The sequence below is a fragment of the Ciconia boyciana genome, chromosome 3, assembly GCF_034638445.1.
Source record: "Ciconia boyciana chromosome 3, ASM3463844v1, whole genome shotgun sequence".
In the NCBI taxonomy this organism is placed as follows: domain Eukaryota; kingdom Metazoa; phylum Chordata; class Aves; order Ciconiiformes; family Ciconiidae; genus Ciconia; species Ciconia boyciana.
In genome coordinates, this window is record NC_132936.1 from 41,821,917 (window position 1) to 41,846,425 (window position 24,509).

Below are 24,509 nucleotides of genomic sequence, written 5' to 3' on the forward strand. Positions count from 1 at the left end.
GGTTTAAGGATGTTCGGTATTTGACTAGATCAGGTCCTGAGCAAAAAGGTCTTACGTACATGTATAAACTCATGGAGATCATTCTTTTGAAGGTAGAAAACGCACAGTGCTGTACAAATGTGAAGTTTTATTGTGATTTTGAGTGTTTCTAGAAATAAACAAAACCAAATCACTCTGATTTATTGTGGAAATGGAAAGGAGCAGAGTGTTAATGATTGGATACAAAAAACATACACTGGAAGGTTAAAAGCCAAAAAACTGTGTATGTAAATGTGTTTAATGAGTAAAGTTGTTGATAGCAAACACTGGCTGTATATAACATATCCTGTACTTATAGAATACATCTATATACACATTTATATAAGACTGAAAAGGCACTAGAGTTTTCCAGATAAAACACAAGTAAATTAACAATGTAACTCCAAACATGGAGGTTGGGGAATCTTTTTAGGCGGACATGCTGGAAGGGAAACTTTCAAAATCACATGGGAAGTTAGAAACCAGTCTCCCACTGAAAGCCAGGGAATTCGAAAGTCCAGCTCCCATTTGTATCTTCAAAATCTTCCTTAATATACTGGTCAGATGCCAAAGAATGTACGTAATATGAGATGAATGAGTCTATAAAGGAAGGAACGTACAGTACTGCAGCAAACTACATAGCATTAGGCTTCTTATGAAGCTAGAGAGCTTACTGTAAGATCTGGCGCTCCTGTTCATGCTATTCCTGTAACTGTAGAAAGAAATTTGTAGAAAGAAATGGATTCTTACAATGCTGAGGATCTAAATACATTCCTGTGCAAGTAGTGCCCAAGAAATCTTGGAAGTATTTGTGGGGGAAGGTGCCATCGGAATAAGGTAGGGTAGCCAAACCCAGTGGCCAGCCTTTCATCTGCTTTTGCCAGAGTGACCTTTCTACCTTCATCTGACTGAAGTGTTTAAGAAAATATTGTATTTTTTAATCTCTTGGAAAAAACCTCACCGGACAATAACATGATATGAAGGAAACTTGGTAAAACAAAGCTAAGATAGTATGTGTATGTGAAAAAAAAAGCGCTATGCAGAAATGAGGAGTAAAACTATCTTATTGAGTGGGTGTGTCTTTTAATGATTTTAGCTTTTGTGATTTCATTGCCTTTCCTATGGAGTGTAGGCTGTGAGTGCAAGATGAGTGTAGGTAGTTTTGCAGGTCATGATTTTAGCAGTTGTAAGGAATGCTGAGTATGTTTACATGACATTTATTTACACAGGAAGTTAAAGCAACAACCAGCAGTGTTCAAACAACTGCGATGTCTGTGTCACAAGCCTAACGCACGGAGTGGCAGGTCAGTCAGTCCAGGGCAGATTTCGTGTAAGAAGATTCACTTTCATTTTAGAGACAACTGCTTTGGTCTGATTCTCAGAGCAGCTACACCTGTAAGAGACAACACCATCTGCTGTGCAGGGAATAATGAATTTCGTAATTGTGTGCAAAATCATGCATGTGCTTAAAGTCCTGTTAATCCAAAGCCTCAGTTAGCTTTCTGGATGTAGGTGGATAACACACAGCAGCAGACCAACTGACTGACCTCACTTTCTGAGACGCCTTTGGTGCTCCTGTTATTGTAAAGGCCTCTGATTCCATTCAACCAATTCTTGTTTTCCTGCAATATTGTATTACTTCTACATTACAGATTTTGCCTTTTCCATATGGAGTGTTTATGCTGGCTGGCTGCTCTGCAGAAACTGTGATGGAGAATTGGGACTTAAGTCAATGCCGAGTGCCCTCAGCTCCAGCTGCGCCTCCTTGGTCCTGCCCTGGAAGGTGCTGAGCCTGCTCTAAGGGCACGGTGGGCTGCAGGGTGCCTGGGCGACGGATGCAGCGTGAAAGCAGAGTAGGTTAGATGTACCTGGGTCTGCAATGGAGCTGCGGTCTCATGGTAGAAGCTCCTTTTTACTTCATTCCAAAGTTTTTAGCATGGTATCTTTAGTAACTCAGATATAAAGTCCTTACAACTGCTTTGTCGCCTGTTGAGCACCTTTCTGTTCTGCTTTTACTAAAAATGGATGGACTAGGCTTGTCCTGGAAGCGAGTGCAATTACCAGTGGCTTTAGCAGGGACAAGAAGTTACAGGCTGCAACAGGTTCTCAGGCTGTACAGACCAGTAACGCCCAGACTATCTCAGAGAGAAGTAGCTTCTCCTATAGTAGTTTTAGTCTTTTTGTAGACACCTGATTGTCTTCACTGGATCATTATGTAGAGAAACCTTGTTCTCTCCCCAGAAATTCAAGAGCAAAACTCCCACTGACCCAAATGAGCAGATCCAAGGAGAGCTCCTGTCTTTCCCAGAGGATTTCGTTAGCATCGCAGAAAGTCCAGCTTTTGTTCATTCCTTAGTAAGTGTACATTGCAAGTCATATTTTGAAAAGATAGTCAAACCAGCTTGGAAAGATTTCTTTGTTTTAAATATGATCAAGACAAAGCACAAATCTGAAAGTATTCCTACATGGACCTGTCAGTGCAGTACTGCTAGGGCAGCGTGCATTTAGCAGTGTAAGCAAGCTTTAGCCAGCGATAACCTTGCCAAAGTGTTTCCCGGTACTGGATATTTTGTGTTTGTAACGAACATTTCTGACCTCATCCTGCAAACATGCAAGTATTTGCATATTCTTTGTATTTATTGGTATTGAACGTGATGATAAGTCTGCTGAGTTGAGAGATGTATGCATGCATCCAGGTATTTAGACAATTAGGATCTCAGGGGCACAGAATGGAGGATGCACCATATATAAGCAACTGGCAATTACAGTCACTTGTTAAAATAGTTTACAGTGGCCTGTGAGGCACAAGAAGGAACATAGCACAGCTTTGAATAAGTATAAAATTTTAGATTGTATATCCTATATTTTGCTGAAACGTGAAACTTGCACAATCATTTATGCCACAGATGAGTTGCATCTAATTAAAGAAAAAATCCTGAAAAAAATCGATCTTCCTTCCAATTAAAACAATTCTCTATTTTCTTTCTGTTAGCCTATCAGACGGTACTTTCATTTAATGTCACAATGCTCTGTGACTACAGAAGTTATGTATATTTATGAAAAAATGGACCAGTATATCAAATTAAATAGAATGTATGCACCAGGGAATATTATCCTGGAGTACTTGTCGATGGCATGAGTGTCGATCCGCATGCTGACGTATCTCTGGTTTTTTCTCCTGCCTGAACCCCTCTCGGACCCCAGCGCCAGCTGCACCATCATTCGGTCTTGTTTATCTCCGTTCTCGGACATGTAGTGCCCCAGTTCGTTCACATCCCCGTCGTTATAACTGCCATCCATCATCATGGGCCGAGGCTGAGGTAGGCTGCATGCACAGGGAAGCTGTGGATACAGGTAAGTGCAGGATGGTTTTGACTTGTGTCCAGATATACACAGACATCCCTTTTCACCTTACAAAAGCAGAGGAGGGGACAAGCCTGGGGAATTCAGGCTGCTGGGACACAGAAGGGAGAACAAGAGGAGGGAGCTGGGCAGCAGCTTTTTGCTTCTCCATCTTCATGTCTGCAAGGCACAGCGCAGTCAGGGAGAGAGCAGGGCTGTCTCTGAAAAAGCTCATTTGACTTAAGCACGGGTATCAGGGTGTAAATAAAGGTTGGACCTGTACCTTGAGGCTGAGAAAATCAGAGAAGAAAGCAGATGGAATCTGCAAGGAGGAATATATCAGGTTTGCCCCATTTGAAAAGAAGAGCTTAGGTTATAATTTGATGTGACGAAGGCAGAAGGGGGAAGTTTAGCCCACTGTGTATAAGTTTAGACTGTGCCTGGAGAAAGGTGGGGGAAAGCTGCCACGTTATCTGAAACCTAAAACACGATATCCACCTGGTGCTATTCACAGGCTTGGATCTTCAGCATAAAAAAATATTTAAAGGTAAAATTCTAAACCCTATCCCATTTTTACAGGCAGTGGAGGGCTATACTTGGAGGGACTGAGTGCCCTCAGACTCTGAAGAAAAAGCAGTGAGTTTGGGTGTGGGTTGTCCGTAGCAAAACTTTATAACCAGGAATGCCTCACTGCTGGTGTCTTTTTGCACGCACCGCATTCTCCCCAGGCAGCTGAGAGCAGCACACTGTAGTTGCAAACTTTTGAACATTTCCAGATATTTGCCGCACCTTTTCCCAGGGGCATAAAGCTGCATCAGAGATAGAAAACCTCACCTTGTCCCGCAGTTTCCTCTCCTTCCGCTCTTGCACCGTAGTCAGGTAATTCACTGCTGCGTATTCCAGCACCGAGAGGAAGACAAACACAAAACTGACCCACAGGTAAATGTCAACTGCTTTGATGTAGGAAACACGAGGCATGGACGCATTCACCCCAGTGATGATCGTGGACATAGTCAGCACAGTGGTTATCCCTGGGAATACACCAGCAGAGAGCCCGTAAGGCACTTTCAACCCAGACTTTTCATCACAAATACAACTGTCATTACAATTTCCTGACATTTGAATTTACCTTGCAGGATTGTTTCTCACATTTGAGAGGTGGGTTTCATGGCCCGAGGAGGGTCCAGGCAGCCCTGATTTCCTACTGGGGTTGTTCTGTCTTTTTGGTGGGAACCACTCTAGTTCTGGCCTCAGGGTGTTGCTAGTCTGGTTCCCCGCCACACCACCAGCCTCCCACCCCACGGCCAGCAGCAGCACTTTGACCCCACGCTGGCTGTGCCCTGTCTCCAGGCTCAGGATGGTCCCCAGACGGGGTGTACAAGTAGCTCAGCTTCTAGTTCACCCCCTCTGCAGCACAGGCACAAGTGAAGCCTGTCTGCTGCCGCTGCTGCTTCCACCAGGTTCCCCAAGCCTGTGTTTTCTGTCTGCTCCTGGGAAGTCCTGCTTCGTCGGAAGTCACCAGCCAGCTCCCAGGCCTGGTCTGTGCCTTCCCTGGAGCAAAAGCCAGGGACTAATGGGGCGGCACAGGACAGAGCTGCCCCACATTACACCATGGGTGAGTACAATGAGCACTTCAGCAAGGGCAGCAGCCCCTGTAGTTCAGAGTTATCTTAGCTCTGAGGGAGGCTTTCTGTAACCCTCTTTATTTCAGGGGCTAATTAAGTGACATTAATGATCCCTTTGAAAGTTGAAATGATGTATATAAGCACAAAGGACTGAATTCACAGGAGTATCTAGGCACTAAAAAGTACTGCTAAAGGCAGTGCCTACATCTCTCGAAAAGCCATGGCCCAAACCCTTATGCTCCTTTTAATGATGTCTCAAGGCAATGGATACTGTTTCTAAACACAGACATGGATAACTGCCCCATTTCTATCTCTGTTATGCCTGTATATATCCTCTCCACTGAGGGATATAATTTTAACAATAAATAAAATCCTGAGGAGTGTTGCCTGGAATAAGTGGAAGCAAGCTTGGGCTTAAAGTCTACAAAAATACAAACAGGACTTTGCTAAGAGCAAAGCATCTGCTTTAGGATAAGATTTATGTCCATAGCATAGTTCTGCTCCCATGGTGACTCCCCTGGCATATAGATTAATCTGTCTGAAGGATGTTGCAGAAGGGGATGCTGAATCCCTCACACTGCACTGTAAACTCATTTAACAAGTTGAACAACACAGCTCAGCTGACTGTGTTTCCTCCACCCTCCCTCCTCTAGCAAAACTCAATAAACTGAAATTTTGTCAGGGCTGCTAATATTGATTTTCACCTTCTCGCTCACTGAAGTCTCTGAAGGATACTGACACTTTGGCTCTTTCTGTGCCCTGTCTCTGTTAACAGCAATAAAAGCAGAGCAGGACATTTGCTCCCTGATTTGCACCACGTGCAGCTAGCGCTTGTGCAAGCAGGGAAGGCAATTCACTTGGCACTGCAGGGCAGATGGAGAGTTTGTACCATGGCCAGTCCCCTGCATGGGGGACACACGTGTGGCACAGCTGATTCCATGCCACAAGGCAGTGCGTAGCACAGGGGATTTTGTCTTGATGGTCAAGGCCACAGTTGCAGCAATTGTCTCTTGGATCTGCTGACTACAAGATTGTGTTTACCTAAAGGGACTCTGGCAGGAACTGCTCGACGATCGATCCAGAAGGAGACCCAGGACAACATGACCATGAGGGTGGCAGGGAAGTAGGTTTGGAGCAAGAAAAAGAAGATGTGTCGGCGTAAAGTGAAGTTTATGTAGAGGCGATTGTACCACCCTGTATAACAGAGAGAAGGAAAAAGAGCAGTCACACCAACATCAAACTACTTTCAGATAAGGCCGTGTTGTGTCAGGGGAACAGTGCCTCATTTGCTTTTAGAAAAACAGTTAATGACCACAGATCATTGCAGTTTACCAAAAAGACTCCTTACTGAACCAGCTGTCAAAGTCAAAGTGTCTCTCAGGACCACATCTTCCAGAGAAGATAATATAACCTGTGCACCTGGAGAGTTTAATTCATGTTAAGGCTTGGTGTGATCTTGAAGAGGGATTGCCTTTCCAGACTACATAACCATCAAGATAGAAGTCTGTGTCAGGGACAGCAGCCTTGACATGGAAGAGAGGCAGATCTGATTGATGGCCCACAGGGAGACCTCCCAATGGACAATCCTCCATGGCCAAGGTTGAGAGGGACGGTTTGCACCCCTTCTTCCCCCAGCCCACCCTCTGGCAGGCACTCCAGTACCCACCTGTGCTGCTGTAAAACGCGAGCTTTGTGGTGGTATGAAACTCCTGGATGAGGAACTGGGACAGTGATATCCTCTCATCTGTTTTTAGGGAGTCGTTCCCGTTCTTCCAGTAGAGCATGAGGTCGTCTTCAGTGTAGGCATCTAGGGGAGCAGAGCAAACCTCAGTGCAAGGCACTGAGCCAGCTACTATCGCACCCACAGCCCACACACCTTCCAGGCTACCTGGAGAGAGCCACGACACTGGTGGGTATGATTGTGGCAAGGAGGGGACTAGCTCATTGTCACAGCCCTCAGTCCTGATGCCTGATGCGTTTTGTAACCCTTTTGTTTCTCTAATCATAATTCACACACATAACCCGTGCTTCTGGTAACCCACCGCATCAGAACTTGAAAAACTGTCCCTTACAAACGTCCTAAAATCAGAAGCAAAGGAAAGGAGACTTAGAGGAAAGAGCCTGCTTGGGGTAACAGGAGGAACATCTATCAGTGGTCTGAGGCATGCAGGAGGAAAAACTCTTGGGTAAACTTTCTGCCTGTGATGCACACATGAACATTACAGGTCTTGGTTTTTTGACACACGCGGAAATATAGTAATGTTAATCCTTTCAGATGGGTTTAGTAGCAGCTCTTCCCAGACAGGGAGAAAAAAATCACACATACATGTATTAAAACAGAATTAAGATTATAATTTCTTACTGCAAGCTTAAGAAGGAGAAGAAAAATACCTCCTAAAAAGCTAAAAGTTTAAAATGCTGCTCTATGAAATCTAGCCAATTCGTATGGGCGTCATACTTGGGACAAAGGAGCTACATGTGGATATAAGCTGGGTTTATCTCATATAGGTGTAAGAAATGTAAGAGGCAGGTGATTAATATCACTGCCCTCTCATGGTTTCTACACCACGGATGAGCAGATGGTGCACGTGAAGGGCGTAGGGCCATTTATTTATGTGTTTGAGGACACCGGGGCAAGTGGGCGCTGCTGGAGCCTGCCGACCTGCAGGCAAGTGGCCCAGGTCCTCTGGGGACGGGGTGTCAGTGGGGCAGCCTGGCTGGCTTTTGGGGACACTGGCAAGGCAGTGCTCACAGCTGGTGTTTAAAAACACTGCATTGTTGCAAACACCATCTAATTCTAGTGAAAAAAATATGGGCAGGGAGTTTTTCTTAGTGTTGAAGTCTGCTGACTTTGGTTAGAGCTCCCATTAATGCAGCAGCAGTTTAATTACTGGTATAATTGTTGATATAATTAAATACAGTTTGGGTTCCTGTGGGGTGCAGCCCTCGGCTCCCCTACACCTCCACTTTACTTACAGCTTTCGATCTCCAGGGAACATGTCTGTGTGTCCAGGGGAAAGCGACTAAAATCCATGTTGCACATTGCCGTTACTGTAACTCTAGGAATAATAAAAACCACTCAATTAAAAACTTGTCTTATGTGACTGAGAAATAGTAAAGCTGTGAGTTTGGTTTTTTATTAAGTAACTATCTGGCCAGTAACAGTCCACTGAAAATAAATACCTTCCATTCAGCTAAAGCCATTCCACTTTAGTTAAAGCCATTTCTTCTTCTCAGCAAACTATTGTTAGAAAAGATGACTAGAGAGTTAGGCCATTACAAATTGCTACCAGATGACAAAAATATTGGAGAAGAAAATGGGAAAGGGCAGGGAGGGCAGTTCTTCCTCTTTGACTATCAGCAAACATCTCTCTGCAGAGATCTGTGCTTTCGACGGATGCTTTGTACGATAAAATAGTTTACATTTATCAAAGCCATCCTAGTGCCAGGAGGGATGCAGGTAGTTTTCTCCACACACCGCGCATTTCCAGCTGCTCAATGAGAACGCGGTGATCACACCTGGGTATCAGCCACCAGAGGGCACAGGCAGTGCGTCTGGTTAAGGCTGGAGCTGGTGTGCGACAGAGACCACTGAAATGCTCTGCCCCATCAATCAAAAGCTCTGGTCTTGCTCTAGTCTGATTATCTCATTTTTAATAGCATCATTTTGTGTTTGCACTGGAAGCATCCATAAATCTCAACTCAAATGGCTTGAACTCTAGGGAAGTAAATGAAAATAGAAGTATAAATCATAATGGGGAAAGAATTAATGAATTATAGCAGGGCTAATGGTAGACAGACGTCTGTCACATAATGATAAAAACAAGATGCAGTCCCTTATGTTAATAGTCCTTTTGCATGTGTGGGTTCCCACTGATGTTGCTTTCCTATCTGGATTTGTTCCTTGAGTGAAAATGCTTGGCTCAGATTTGTTGTTTAGGTGCCAGTGAGGTCTACAGTGGTTTCCAAGACAAGACAAAGTCTGGTAAAGGACCTTAAAAAGGCAGACACCAAGGAAAAAATATAATCTACAGGCAAAGGCATTCAGCAAAGGCAGGCAGGCAGTAATGACCCGTTTGCTCTTAAGGGGAGATCAGCATTCATACTTCCCCAGCATTCATAAAGCACTCCAACCTGCAGTCGCCACTGAATAAAATAATAAAACTATCAATTTTTTATTCAAGATGTTCACCACCATTTTGTGCAGGACAATTGTTTAAGCACAAGTCTGTGCGTGGCAGGATCTGAGTAGTTCGATATGCTTCTGTTCCCATCTTCTTTAGACAACCATAAATGCTTGCAACGCAGATGATTGGTCTCATGCAGATAAATGAAAGAGTATATAGGCATGCATGCTATAGCTGAACTTTATGTCATTTTATTGTCCTTTTTTTATTATACTAAGGGCCTGAGCAAACTTTGCAAAGGCCTAAGGAACACCTGAACCTTGTCTAATATGCTGAGCGAAGAAAAAGCTTTAATAATGAGAAGGTTGTTCAGGCTGTGAATTCCAATGAACAGTAAGATAAAAAAATCAGAGAACAAGAAATTCTTGTCAAACTGATACCCCACAGGGAATCAAGAATTGCTTTGCTTGCTTGCCTTCCTTTCATAAAATCATAAAACTCCTCATGGCAGGCTCAGCTCTACCTCTGCCACTCTTAAGGTCACTGTCTAACATGCCCTTAAAGACCTTCACAGCCTTCCCAAGCAATGTGTTCTGCAACCTTACCATTAGTTAAAGTTAAATCTGTGCATCTTGCTGCTACTGACCTCCTATCAGTCAGATTTTCCTTCTTTTTTGTCCTTCAAAATACATTATCTATCATCTGATGTTTTGTTTATTTATCACATATTTTGCTATTTCATTGCTGTGGAGGTGATGTTGACATTATTGCATCAGAATATTGTACAGCAATTTCCTCTCTAATAGGTTTTTATGGGTCATTTGGCAATACTTGTTTTCTAACTGGATGGAGCTGCAGCCAAGAAAAACAGAGGCACTGATTTTAGTTTCTTTTGGAGAAAAACAGATGCCCTCACTTAGCGTCTCCAAGCATGAAAGTAGCAATTAGAAAGAAAAAAATGCTGTTTTAATAATCTTCAGACTTATGGTCAGCAATACTCAAGGAAAGTAGGTGTCTAAGCTGTAAGCAGCAATCCTAAGCCCACCGCCCCACCCCTTGCCTCACACTTCACAGCTCCCCAACACCAACATCTCAGGGGTGCCTCTGCTAGCAGTTACGGACATCCTCAGGCACCTGGTGTCTGCTGCTGCACATTCCCAATAGGGTCTCCATGTGGGTTGGACTGAGGGGCTCAGTGTCTCATTGATACTTAAGACCCCACGAAGTTTCACAGGCTGAGCCTATCCAGCCTGTTTCCCATGAAGAGTTTGTGCTGAGGAGGGGGATGTCAGAAGAAACCTTGAGAGCAGTCTGTGGGATCCTGTATTGTTTTTTTAATCACCTCCTTGCTTCTGACACCCACCCACACACCTGCGTTACTCTGGAGCAGGAAATATCTTCCTCTCAAACCTGACCCACCAGTTGGAAAATAAGGGAGAAAGTCAGGGTTAGCATCACCCCTCAAACTAGAGGACAAAACTCTCACTTGTTCCCACAGAATCATAGAAACATAGAATTGTTTAGGTTGGAAAAGACCTTTAAGATCATCGAGTCCAACTGTTAACCTAACACTGCCAAGTCCACCACTATACCATGTCCCTAAGCACCACATCTACACGTCTTTTAAATACCTCCAGGGATGGTGACTCAACCACTTCCCTGGGCAGCCTGTTCCAATGCTTGACAACCCTTTCAGTCAAGACATTTTTCCTAATAGCCAATCTAAACCTCCCCTGGCGCAACTTGAGGCTGTTTCCTCTTGTCCTATTGCTTGTTACCCGGGAGAAGAGACCAACACCCACCTCTCTACAGCCTCCTGTCAGGTAGTTGTAGAGAGCCATAAGGTCTCCCCTCAGCCTCCTTTTCTCCAGGCTAAACAACCCCAGTTCCCTCAGCCGCTCCTCATCAGACTTGTGCTCTAGACCCTTCACCAGCTTCGTTGCCCTTCTCTGGACACGCTCCAGCACCTCAATGTCCTTCTTGTAGTGAGGGGCCCAAAACTGAACACAGTATTCGAGGTGCAGCCTCACCAGTGCCAAGTACAGGGGGACGATCACTTCCCTATTCCTGCTGGCCACACTATTCCTGATACAAGCCAGGATGCTGCTGGCCTTCTTGGCCACCTGGGAACACTGCTGGCTCATATTCAGCTGGGTATCAACCAACACTCCCAGGTCCTTTTCCGCTGGGCAGCTTTCCAGCCACTCGTTCCCAGGACTGTAGTGTTGCATGGGGTTGTTGTGACCGCAGTGCAGGACCTGGCACTTAGCCTTGTTGAACCTCATACAGTTGGCCTCGGCCCATCCATCCAGCCTGTCCAGATCCCTCTGCAGAGCCTTCCGTCCCTCAAGTAGATCAACACTCCCGCACAACTTGGTGTCATCTGCAAACTTAGTGAGGGTGCACTCGATCCCCTTGTCCAGATCATTGATAAAGATATTAAACAGAACTGGCCCCAATACTGAGCCATGGGAACACCACTTGTGACCGGCCGCCAACTGGATTTAACTCCATTTACCACAACTCTTTGGGCCCGGCCAGTTTTTTACACCTGTCCAAGCCCTGAGCAGCCAGTTTCTCCAGGAGAACGCTGTGGGAAAAGGTGTCAAAGGCTTTACTAAAGTCCAGGTAGACAACATTCACAGCCTTTCCCGCATTCACTAAGCGGGTCACCTTGTCATAGAAGGAGATCAGGTTAGTCAAGCAGGACCTGCCTTTCATAAACCCATGCTGACTGAGCCTGATCACCTGGTTGTCCTGTACGTGCCACGTGATGGCACTCAAGAGGATCTGCTCCATAACCTTCCCCAGCACCAAGGTCAGACTGACAGGCCTGTAGTTCCCTGGATCCTCCTTCTGGCCCTTCTTGTGGATGGGTTTCACATTTGCTCACCTCCAGTCAACTGGGACCTCCCTGGTTAGCCAGGACTGCTGATAAATGATTGAAAGCACCTTGGTGAGCACTTCTGCCAGCTCCCTCAGTACCCTTGGGTGGATCCCATCCGGCCCCATAGACTTGTGTGTGTCTAAGTGATGTAGTAGGTCACTAACCATTTCCCCTTGGATTATGGGGGCTTCATTCTGCTCCTCATCTCTGCCTTCCAGCTCAGGGGGCTGGGTACCCTGAGAACACTGCTCTTACTATTAAAGACTGAGGCAAAGAAGGCATTAAGTACCTCAACCTTTTCCTCTTCCTTGGTCACTGTGTTTCCCCCCGCGTCCAATAAAGGATGGAGATTCTCCTTAGCCCTCCTCTTTTACAGAAATTTACAGAAACATCTCTTATTATCTTTTATGGCAGTAGCCAGATTAAGTTCTAGTTGGGCTTTGGCCTTTCTTCTTTTCTCCCTGCATAACCTCACGACATCCTTGTAGTCCTCCTGAGTTGCCTGCCCCTTCTTCCAAAGGTCATAAACTCTCCTTGTTTTCCTGAGTTCCAGCCAAAGCTCTCTGTTCAGCCAGGCCGGTCTTCTTCCCCACTGGCTCGTCTTTCGGCACATGGGGACATCCTGCTCCTGCACCTTTAAGATTTCCTTCTTGAAGAACGTCCAGCCTTCCTGGACTCCTTTGCCCTTCAGGACTGCCTCCCAAGGGACTCTGTCAACCAGGTTCCTAAACAGGCAAAGTCTGACCTCCAGAAGTCCAAGGGAGCAGTTCTGCTGACTCCCCTCCTTACTTCTCCAAGAATCGAAAACTCTATCATTTTGTGATCGTTATGCTCAAGACAGCCTCCAACCATCACATCACCCCCAAGTCCTTCTCTGTTCACAAACAACAGGTCCAGCAGGACACCTTCCCTAGTTGGCTCACGCACCAGCTGTGTCAGGAAGTTATCTTCCACACACTCCAGGAACCTCCTAAACTGTTTCCTCTCTGCTGTATTGTATTTCCAGCAGACACCTGGTAAGTTGAAGTCCCTCACAAGAACAAGGGCTAGCGATTGTGAGACTTCTCCCAGCTGCTTATAGAATATTTTGTCTGTGACTTCATCCTGGTTGGGTGGTCTATAACAGACTCCCATCATAATATCTGCCTTTTTAGCCTTTCCCCTGATTCTTACCCATAAACACTCAACCCTAACCCTCACCATCATTAAGCTCTAGATGATCAAAACACTCCCTAACATACAGGGCTACCCCACTGCCTCTCCTTTCTTGCCTGTCTCTTCTGAAGAGTTTATAGCCATCCATTGCAGCACTCCAGTTGTGTGAGTCATCCCACCATGTTTCCGTGATGGCAACTATATCATAGTTTTCCTGCTGCACAATGGCTTCAAGGTCCTCCTGTTTGTTGCCCATGCTGTGTGCATTGATGCAGATGCACTTCAGTTGGGTTATTGATCCTGCCATCTTTTTGGGGGGAGAAGCCCTAATTCCTACATGACCATTATCAGGTGCTTCTGTGGTTTCTAACACATCCATAACCCTTTTGTCTTTGCTGCCACATGGATCTCACGCCCCCTTCAAGGAGCTTTCATGCATTTCACATTAAATAGATAGTGCACAAAAAGCAAAAGAGTAGAAGTCAAGTGTTTGGGTTCCTCTAGGCGTACAGGTGAGTCACCAGGAGCTATATACCCTTGCTCTGAAGCTTGTTGCTTCATGTGCTGAAAGATGCTCAGTCTGTCTTGTTGCTTATCATAAAGCTAAAGTTGTGCTCAGTATAATTTATACTTCGTAATTACCTTACGAATAGAAATTGCACATTTTGTTAGGCCTAGAGACTTTGTTGTATAGTGAAGTGAGTAACTATGGCTGCTCTGGACTTCTGTATATTACTAGACATTGCCTTCTTTAGATAGTGCTTTGCCTCTTCTGCAGTGCCCCATGGGGTTCGCAGCCCGCTGGCCCCCGGTGAACTGCTCCGAGGGACTACCACATCTGGCCGCAGCTTCCCGACAGCAGGAGCAGGGGCTAACCACACACACAAGGTGAAGGGGCACTGGTGGAACCAGCAACGTTGGCATAGAAATTGGCTTCCTGCGACAGGCACTTAATGAACTTGCACAGGAACTCAGATGTCGCTGGATAGTCAGCACATTCATTCTTTATGGGTTTTTGTAGCATGAAGTCATGCAAAAACACAATACAGGAATCAATTAAATCACTTTCTCTCTCACTGCACTAATAGCTCACATTGACTGAATGCAGCTTTACCTGAGGCTATAAAGTACCTTCCCATCTGGCTGGACCCGCAGCATGACATTGTCTGTGGTGGTGTCATGGATGAAGGAACGCTTGGAGTGGACGAAGAACATGTCAGGGACCCAGATCTTCTTCACCAGCCTGCCATCAAAGGTCATGCTTTGGTTGTTGGTGCTGGGGAAGGACAGCCTCTCATCTTTCCAGTAGTGCCTCAGATAAAGCGTCATGGTGAAGTCCTGCAACAAACAGGTTTCCATCACAACTTAACACCTTATTAGCGTAGCAGTGACTTCTACTCTCTGGGACAAACCACAAACTGTAAAGCACCGTTCCTGAAGGCACATCCATTCCTTGAGCTGCAGGGAACATGACCAGCTGCAGCTTGTTTATTCCTCAGGTCAGACCAATTTACTGGGTTCAGAAATCAGAGCCCATCCAGGTGACAAATCCAACTCTGAAACGCAAACGTTGTGTTTTGATGCCTGCGACCCCCTCCAGGGACCAAAAGGCAGACATGCCGAGGCAGCGACAGGTGGAGAGTGCTGCCAACCACTTAATCCCCCATCCTCTGATGCTGCATTTCTAGAGCCAACAGTGAAGAAGCATTTGTTGCCCACACTGTCTTCCATGCTGCTCCAGCAACTACCTTCCCCCAGGCAGCTGGAGCAGTGTGCTGCAGTGGGAGCTCTTCCTCCAGCACAGCCACTGACATGTTTTTGACTCAGTAGTTGACCAAAATGGGGGTTTTTTTGCCCTTTCTCCCCAAATATTGCACTCAGATCCAAGGCATGCTCCTTCTCTTTGAGCTCTGTTGTATTTGGAGTCTGACCCTGGAGGCATATAGACTTGGGTTTGCCTTGTTCCTTATTTCAAAGGAACCCTTCACATATGTGAAGACAAGCTCATGCACAAGTGTTTGTAAGCAGAGTATCTTCCAGTGTAACGCAATATATTGCCCATAAACTCAGGGAAGTGTCTAAGACTGACCAGTCTGCCCTGGTGTCTGAAGTAGAGGAAGTTAGGTGGGTTTGGAGTGGTTTTTTTTTTAATTATTTGACATTTGGATATTTTTTCTCCACAACACTTTCCAAGTATTTTGAAATATGGGGATTTCTTCAGCCTTTTTTCAGTAGAAGTGATTTGTTAGTTGCAGCCTATGCTACTATTACAGTAAAGGCCAATATAATTCTTGGAAATGCTTTATACTGCATCCAGCTGAAAGTCCCAAAGCCACTGACCATGTAATTTCTTCGTTTGATCTATTCTATAGCGGTTTTTAACACCTCTTCCCTGTATTCAAATTTAAAGAAGATAGTTCTGGGGAACCTTTTACATTGACTCCTATGTTTTAATGTGTCCTTTAAACAGTAATAAATTGACAGATGTTTGTTCTTCAATGAGTCAATGCCTCACTTTTTTGCATAAAGTTACATTTATGGTTGCTGTAGAAAAACCAAGTATTGTCAACGTTCATTAGAAACTATTTATTAACACTAGGTTTGGGCTAGTAAATTGGGAATCACAATATTTTATAATGCATCATCTGAAAATCCCCCAAGCAACAACCATATAATACCTCTCCCTTCTTCTGGTCCATTTGTCAGAGACACTATTAGCTTCTCATTATCTTTGCAAATGAATTTCCAATTCTGGGTAACAATCTGTTTTTTCCTTCTTCCCATCTTTCCTCCAGATAAAACAGCTGCCCTGCACATCCTGCAAAAGCTCTGTTAATTTCAGGGTCAGTGGTCCATAATAGGTATTTATACATTTTTAAGTCAATTGGGCAAGAAGAATCTGATTTGTGACACCCTAACAAAGTTTTATAGCATCCTTTATTATTTTACCACTTGCTTACAAATTGTCAGAAAGTAGGAGAAAAGGAAAGATTGCAGTATCCAACTCCTCAAGCTTAAATTTAGGACAGAGTGAAGATCTCTGTCACTGACATCTCTTCATTTAAAAAGCAAGCAAACATCTTGCAAAGCGCCATGGCCTTTTTCTTTAAAGCTGCACAAGTTAGAAAGAATTGATTCTGACAATATAAAGTCTTCTCCATCATCATTTTGCAAACTTCTAAAACTGACTCTGAATGTTTTTTTTCTACCCGAGGCCATACAATGCTTTTCCTATGTTGCTGGGTGTTGCAGCACAATGTTACACGAGAAGCAAGGGCAATATTAAAAAACCCTCAAAATCATCATGCTTGCTTAAAAAATGGGGGTGGGGGGGGTGGGGGGTGGGGTGGGTAGGTGTTAAATCCTGGAAGTTAAGAACTTTTCCTTTGCGTTCAAGTCCTGAAGCCTTTCAGGGGCTTTCTGGCCACCTTCACAAGCTTTCTCCTCAACCAGAAGGGCAAAAGCTCAGAGCAAAAGCTCAGAGTCCACACAGCTGGCGGTCAGGGTGCCAAGAGCACCAGAGACAGGAGGAACAGCTGGAGGGCTCCCCGGGGCGGGGAGAACGTGCACCTTGATGCACCCTAGCTTTGCAATCCTTCTGCACCCTGCAAGTGTTCGTCTGACTGTAGATATCCCAGTCCACCCAAAAGCTGAAATTGCTGTGGTGAGAGGAGCCCTTGCAGTGGCAGTGTGCAACTGGGGCAGCTGCCGAACGCCAGCTGTGCTGCCACATAACCATGCTCCTAGCTCACCCATGGGAGGAGGCTGGGCACGGGCTCTTTAATCCTGTGGCCATTGTCAATTAGGAGCACAGAGAAGTTGGGGCTTTCAGAGCTTCAGAGCTGTTTGATACATTCGTTGTAACAGCAAAACATTTTGAAAAGTATTCTGTTTTGGGGTGTGATTTTTTTTCTTCTCTTCCAAAGCAAAAGCTGAGCTGCTAGGAGGCTGGGGATGCTCTAACAGGGTAGGTCTGAAAAGCTTTGGGTATTGAAAGGGTGAATAAAATTGGTGTAGGTCCTTCAATGGACATGCAGGGCCATCTCCCGTTCCCCTTCTGTGCTCTCGCTCTCCTGCACGGGCTGTTGTTACATGTCATGTATGCATGTAAAATCTTCCCACAGAAAATCTCCTGCAGAAATCATACCTTACTTTTGGCAGTGTTTTGTGATGAAAAAAACCCCTCCAGCAAAAATAATCAAGACCAAAATCTGTACCACTTCAAGAGCATTTGAAAACTCTGCATTCACATTACTAACTGTATGGTAGAAAACAAAGGACAGAGACTCAGTAAGGAATTTAGCCTGTGCAGAGTACCAGCATCAGTCTTGCATGCCCTGAAACCCTACTTCAGCATCAGTGTCAAGATTCAGGAAGGACGAACAGAGCCTTACTCTAGTCCCCAGCACACAGCAGGGGTGATAAAACTGCTAATGTGCCAAAGGCAAGGTCTGGAGAAACTTCTTGCCTCTGAGCTCATTCTGGCTGCCCTGTCAAGAGCAGGACTTACCAGTCTGAACCAGTGTTGCTCTCGGGATGGCTACATGGCTTCTGGTTGGGAGCTAGTGGCCCCTGATCACCTCAGAGCATGGCCAAAGCGAGACATGTCTGCAGTGCATCAAAGTGTCATAAAACTAAGGCATTAATTAGTCTCCTCAGAGCTTTTAAGCATGCTATCACTTCTTAAGAAAATGTAAAAACCCAAATCCATTTGGAGCAGTTTTGGCAGTGTTGTATCATTTTGTCCTAGGGAAAAGAAAATGTCAGCTTTCTTCCTTCTCCTTCAAGGGAGATGAAATGGTAACATGAGGTCAATAGAAGTAATTGTCGGCAGATTCAGAACAAACCCGGATCTGCTTCCTGGAAGCTGTGGAGTCTCCATCCTTGGAGGTATTCAAACCCCACAGACACAGCACCGAGCAGCCTGCTCTAGCTGGCCCTGCCCTCAGTGGGGGTTTGGGCTAGGTGGTCTCCAGAGATCCCATCTGACCTTAGCCCTTCTGTGACTCTTACCATGTCCACCTCAGAAATGCTGTCCAGACTTTCAACTTGGACATCCACCCCAACAGGAATTGCAGGGCCTGGGGGAAAAAAATTAGAAGTTGACAAAGTAATCCTCTGGCTTTCGTATCTTAGAGGTAAAAATAGATGCTCAGTCTGAAATAGAAACAACAGTAAACAAATTGAAAGTAGAAGCGATTGGAATTCATAACAAAAACCTCCTAATAACAATCAAAATTGGCAATGAGACTGACCCATTACTGACTTTCTCTTTTTATTATGTCATCTTACACATATCCCTTCAAAATTTAAAAGCAATTTTAATTGCCTTTAGCTCTAGTGCTTGGGTCCAGGGCTCACGAGATGGATGCCCAGCAGAACATCCATTCACATGGAGAGCAGTGGCAGCGCAGCTAAGGGAATGTGGGAGAGTTACTCCAAAGTTTTCCCTCACTTCTGCTCCCCTCTCAGGCTAATAACATCCCTGAGAGCTACATCCTGTATTTGGCTTTCACATCACTCAGTGCCCACCTGTGGAAAAGACAGGGTGACGGGAGGGGATGTGTTGCAGGACACAGGCATGTGCCACTGAGCCTGGGGCTTCCAAGGGGAAGGGTCCAACCTTGACCCCCCATAATAGGGATTTCGATCATTTTTCCCTCCTCCAGGCTTTGACTAGCCCCTCATATACCTCTGGCAATTACAGTACAGATCTGTCAAGACAAATAATGCTCCATTAATGGACTGCTATGAAACTGAAACCTTTTTAAATTAATTGAACATGCTGGTATTTGATATATTGAGCATTTAGCAACAAAATCTTCCATCAGAGTATATAATGGTATCCTGGATTTGAATGACCATCTGTCAGCCAGAAAGGGTAGATAAATTACAACATTCTCTAATCCAATGGGCTGAAAGAAAACGTGTTCTCCTTCATCTGTTTCCCTGAGAGCTTAGGTTGCTCTAGCACACAGCCACGAAACTGTGAGCAAGCATTAACACATGGCAGTCAAAATATTTTCCTTTGGGTTATAAATGAACTGGCCAGGTCAGTAAGTGTGGTACATGATTTGATTATGAACACACATCGGCATAGTAAGACGAAATCTTAGAATTTCCCCATCATCTGGGAATAAACATAAGGTGTATTCGCAGACTTTTATCAGAAGAAAGTGTCACTGAATACCAGGAATATTATATTGCCTGTAATCATGTTTCCATGCTTTTGACTATGCTATTTGCTCATCCAAGGAAGAAGGCTATTTCACTGCATCCCTATCCCCCTAAGCATGTCATGAATTCACAACACAAAATAACAAAAATTAGAGACAGAAAAGGCTCTGCTTGTCAATCTGCTTGTTCACCTGAATACATGTTACAGTACAAAGAAGTGACAGTGTAAAACAGGAACAGTGACAAATGTGCACGTTTCCTACCTCCAAAACCCGGTCTCATGCTGAAGTCATGGTCGTCTATTCGCAGCAGCTGCTCTGACTTCGTCAGGGGAGATTTAGTGATGTCAGGGCTTCGTTTTAGGATTGGGCTACCAGGAAGAGAGAAGCACAGCTATGAGCCCTGAGCAGTGCCTGTGAGAAGTACACGCCTGCTTCGCTCCATTACCCCTTAGACCATAACCATGCGATTGCTCGCAGTGGTTGGCAGCGTGTCATTCAAAAATGATTCCTGCACTCAACATACAGCTTAGGCACCTGTGATAATTCTGGCACTGAGAAAACATCTGTTCGGTGACTTTTTGTCTCTGTAAAATTATCTCTGCTTATAGCACAGTTTGGAGACAATAATTCAAAAATGTGGGCTGGAGGAATAGTGTGTGTGGATAAGTGGGGAAATGCAAACGGGGGAGAGGCATTTCTGACATTGAGTTATGATGGGGCGTGAGGCCAGGAATTAGGGAAACAAGATATCAAATAAACTACTGGCTGTTGTCCAGGAACAAAATGGAGACAGGCTGGGAACCAGGCCAGGAGGCAGGCCATCCCCTAACGGGATAAAATGATCAGCTCCTGCCCCAGATTTCTAATGAGGATAAAAAGGAGCATTAAAGACCTGGGAGGCCTCTGAGCATTAGAGAGCCTGGGAGGGTCATTCCAGAAGCTGATGAAGTTGCACCAAATGCTGGACAGAGGATGTTCTGCTCCTCCTCCACATCCAAGGTGCAAAATGCAGTGCCCCAGTGCTTTGGCTAGGATGGTGGTGGCAGCAGCTCCTCAGTTGCTCCATCATGTAGGTGAAGCCTTGCTGCCCTCAGAGCCAGCTGCATGCCAGCCACTCGGGTGGCAGGAGGGCTCGAAACCAGGAGGAAAGGTTTTGCTGGTTCTCGGTTTGAGAAAAGATGGCATGCTCAGAGAGGCACTTGTCTGAATATACACAAGACAAGTCAGAAATAGGTTAAAGGAAAACAGGACAACAAAGAAACTTGGTGGGGAATACGCTCCTGAGATAAAGCTCATCCTAAATGAGACTGCTTAGCCGTGCTGTACTTCTCACAGGCTCGTGGGCAGTTGTACCACAAGAAGCCAATACAACAATCTCCTAACAGAGACCAGCCGTGTTATCAGCAACTCCTCCCTCAAACCCAGAGCTTTATCTGGACTACAGAGTATCTTCAAAAGATGCTCAGTCTCAGTTTAATAATTTCTAGGAGTGGCGAGTTGTCTACTTCCATCAGTGAGTTCTAGTCATGAATTACCCCTCAGGCATTTTAAAAGGAGGCTCCTGTTTCTGCTTTAGATTTAATTCAGCCTCTGAAAGACCTGTGGCATTGTAAGCATGCAATGAGGAAGGTTTATCCCAGCTGAGACAGGGGAGGGATACTAGCAGGTCACTGGCAAAACCTTCAACATTTGTGAGCAGGCTTGACCGTGCTGAGAAAGGCACTTTCTCCCTGGCAGAGGCAGAGGGAAGGACGAGCGGTGTGATGGAGAGCCCATGGAGGGGGCTTAGCTCTGTGGAAGGGATGCTCAGAGGGAAGGCACCCGCTTACACAGCACGGGCTACACAAAGGCAGGTGCAGCAGCACAATGTGAAGCCCAAGGGGCTGTGGCAAATGGCCACGGTATCACACCTCACCTCCATGAGGGTGTCAGGCAACGTGGTTCCCTCTGGGGCCTGCTGGATCCTGCTAATGGCATGACTCCTACCTAAATAGGACTGGCATGCTCGAGTGGTGTCCCCTTCCCCTGCCACAGCCTCAGCCTGACCACGGGGATGCGGCTGGCGGGGCTGGGGCAGCAGCAGCTGCCGGAGGGTTTCACCTACCTGCCTTGCTTGTGCGCCTCGCCGTGGGCCTCCCGCCTCTGTCGCTGCGGCCGGCTGCACGGAAATCACAGGAAGAGGGAGAGCTGAGACAGGCGGTCACAGGGTGAAGACATCAGGAGGGAAACGAGGTGGGAACCACTGGATCCCCATGGCATTGCCTTCTGTCACATGTGTGAAATGGCTCTTACTTTTTTTTTTTACCTTTTACTGAGGGCCGGAGTCAGACTGGACATGGCGGAGGGTGCAGAGGGTGAGTGTGCTGGGGGCTTGCGGCCGGGACAGTGCAAAAGGAGGGGAGTGATGATTTTTGTAAGGTGGGATGCCACTGCTTTGACTGCCTGGCAAAGGACCCAGGCCAGCAGCTCATCTCCCTCCTCCCGCTGCCATCAGGGGCTCTGGAGAGAGGCCGCGCTGCACGGGCCAAGGCGGGCTGCCTGGCGGCCTCTGCCAGCGGGGAGCACAGCCATTACCTCTACTCACCAGAGGCAGCTGGGTATTTTCATGAGTAGACAATCTTTTCAAAGTATTCCAGGGGAAAAAAAAAGTTTAAAACTGTGGAAATATTTGTTTCTGGTTTCATACTGTCTCCCAGCTGGCTGTCAAGAAAGCTCCTCTTGGGTGTTTGGCCAATATTTTACTTTAACATTAAAGGAAAGAATATTGCTTTTAGCAATGTAAGTGCTAGCTTGGGCAAAAGTAACATTTTAAACATTTAACAGTTCTAACTCATCTTTAATTAAAAGTTTAAAAAATTAGTTTCTCTCTGTAATAAACACTAATTCTAACCAACTCTACTAACGAGACTTTTTGCCTATTAACATATATTTCAAATGCCTCTGTAGAGATTTACAGCAGCAAAACTCCTTTTGCAATAATGAGTGTCACCACCCAAGCACCACCATTGTCCCTTTGGTAAGCAGTGGCTGAACCACAGGCTGTGCAGAACTGTTTTCCCTTGGCTGGGAACTCTCTGAAAGCTGATTACGTTGGAGGGAAATTCATCTTTCTGCTGCCACAGAGAAGCAGACAACCTCCACATCGCCCAGACTAGAGGTGGGCACGCTGGGCTGTATCACTGACTCACCCTGAAGCAAAAGCATTGGCCAAGTGGGATTGTTTTTTTCCCAGAATCTGCTCTGTGCTTCCCAGAGAAGGGCTGGGAATAAGCCCAGAGGCAGACCACTGTTTGGGGGAGCCTTGGGCCATGCAACACCATTGCTATTGCAAGGAGCAGCTCCTTTGGCACTGCTTGGACCTGGGCATCATGCAGCAAAATGCACTTGCAAATGCAAAATGCACTTTCTGGAGTCTTCTGTCTTGTGGATACGCCCTTGGGCTGCTGCTGACGTGTCTCACTGCTGCCTGCTTCTCATCTGCTGGCCGTCAGGAAGTAATTTCACGTGTTTTAGGGATAAGCAGATTCTGGTGACAAGCTGACCTACTTACATGACTTTAAAGTGCCCTAGTAAACTCTTGGCTGTTCAGGAATAATGCTGGTATTCAAACAGGGATGAAGCAGGCCATGTTCTTGCAGTTTGTAATTTTCGTTTCTCTTTGACGAACTTATCTAATGCATCATGTTGGCCCTGGTCCTATCCTGCCTGTCGAGGAAGCCTTCAATGCATGGCCATCAAGGATTCCTGGCCAAATCCATGTCCTCTGCACCCAGCTACCTGTCCTCTGCACCCAGCAACCCCAGGTGGTTCCTCTTATTTCTTCCAGGTGATTCTCCACTGCCTTTAAACTAAACTTTATTTCCTTATCACAAACCAGCATAAAATATCCCCCATGCTCCAGACACCACAGGGGACTGTGTTCATTTGTGCTTTGGTTCAGCTCCTTCACTTCTTTTTGTCAGTCCCATTCCCCTTGTAATAGCTCTGAGGTTTCTGAGCCTCTCCCACTTTCCTGCCTCCTCCTGTGGCAGCAAAACATTTTTACCTGTTGCAAATCATTCCTCAGTTACTGTGATTTGAAGCCCCATTTCTTTCTACTCAATAAATAGCTTTTTTGGTCCAGTTCCTGGGGAGTGCTCTGCTGGCTAAGTGATCAATGACAGCTCCATCACGGGACCCCATTAGCCTGCCCATTCGGGCTGTGAATCAATGGCAAACTGCTAGAGCTTCCCCTCGCACGTCTGCTGTGCCCAAGCGTTTGTGGCAGACAGCCGCACTCAAGAGATACGGTCCAGACGTTGCTCACAGATTGCTCAGTGCAACTGTTTGCCACTGCGGCCATGCAGTGTGACAGTATTGCTCCTGCCTTCGCTGGGGTGACAGGCTGTCTTTAAAACTAAGCAATAACTGCTGAGGTAAAATATACTGAATAATGAGCAACCTTTTTTTTTTTTCCCCCCTCAATGTCAATATTTATCTCCTAACAGTTACAGTGCTAAAAGGCATTTCTTGGCTCATGAAGCTCACTGAGACACTTTATGAAAAAGCAACAACTGGAGCAGAGTGGCATTTATTCACAGTGCTTCCTGTGCATTGCTAGAGTAGCTCTCAGGCCCCTGATGGTGTCTGGGGTGATGCAACCTCTCCAAAGTCATCATTATTCCCCCAGAACCCCCCACTGCTTCAAGGGATCATGAGATGTCTCTGCCCCAAAGGCTGAGGCTTGCTGGGGCTGCGGGGGAATGAGGCGACTGAAGCTTAGGATAGCTAGGGAAAAAAAATTCAGCAAAATCAGATTTTCATCACTATTGCTACAGACACAAGGCAAAAAGCAGTTATGCTGTTTTTTTTAAAAGCCCGAGATTTGCTATGGCCCTTATAGTCCCTCCAACACAGCAAAAAGTGTTGCAGGGCTAAGGATAACAATGTCTGATTTTCAGAGGAGACAGCCCAACCATGACATCTGAAGGTCCCAGCAGGCATTTCCAAATGCCCAGCTTCACAGACGTGTGTCAGAGGTGTGTCAGGTCCACACTTGCAGTGTGCACCAGAAAACCCACAGTATTCTTCATCTTTGAAATAAGAGCTTTTGGAAGCAACCACAACAAATGTGAGAGAAGTCACTACCCATCTTAGCATTTTAGTTTGTAATTACTTATGCAGCATACATTTCCCA

At 45.7% G+C, this 24,509-nt stretch overlaps 1 protein-coding gene and 1 long non-coding RNA gene across 9 annotated transcripts in view; one reads left to right on the plus strand and one right to left on the minus strand.

Annotated features, from left to right (window-relative positions):
- Positions 1-673: 673 nt before the first annotated feature.
- LOC140648947 (uncharacterized) lies at positions 674-8,011 on the plus strand. 7 transcript variants are annotated; one of them, XR_012041414.1, is made up of 7 exons: positions 674-855; positions 2,260-2,373; positions 3,223-3,372; positions 4,160-4,239; positions 4,325-4,416; positions 4,497-4,975; positions 6,033-8,011. It is a non-coding gene; the product is annotated as an uncharacterized lncRNA (long non-coding RNA). The 7 variants fall into 7 exon arrangements; XR_012041413.1 differs by having other exon boundaries at positions 4,325-4,975; XR_012041417.1 differs by having other exon boundaries at positions 3,223-3,338; positions 4,325-4,975.
- The window catches only part of LOC140648946 (gamma-aminobutyric acid receptor subunit rho-1), a 33,149-nt gene continuing 11,712 nt past the window's right edge, over positions 3,073-24,509 (minus strand). Inside the window, exons 2-10 of one of the 2 annotated variants that reach the window (XM_072855453.1) lie at positions 21,438-21,491; positions 19,595-19,701; positions 18,168-18,235; positions 14,269-14,492; positions 7,962-8,044; positions 6,652-6,792; positions 6,027-6,179; positions 4,195-4,391; positions 3,073-3,360 (exon numbers count right to left, since the gene is read on the minus strand). In XM_072855453.1, the coding sequence (XP_072711554.1) occupies positions 3,073-3,360; positions 4,195-4,391; positions 6,027-6,179; positions 6,652-6,792; positions 7,962-8,044; positions 14,269-14,492; positions 18,168-18,235; positions 19,595-19,701; positions 21,438-21,491 (1,315 nt within the window). The remainder of the gene's footprint in view (positions 3,361-4,194; positions 4,392-6,026; positions 6,180-6,651; positions 6,793-7,961; positions 8,045-14,268; positions 14,493-18,167; positions 18,236-19,594; positions 19,702-21,437; positions 21,492-24,509) is intronic. The other variant, XM_072855455.1, reaches the window with a different exon arrangement.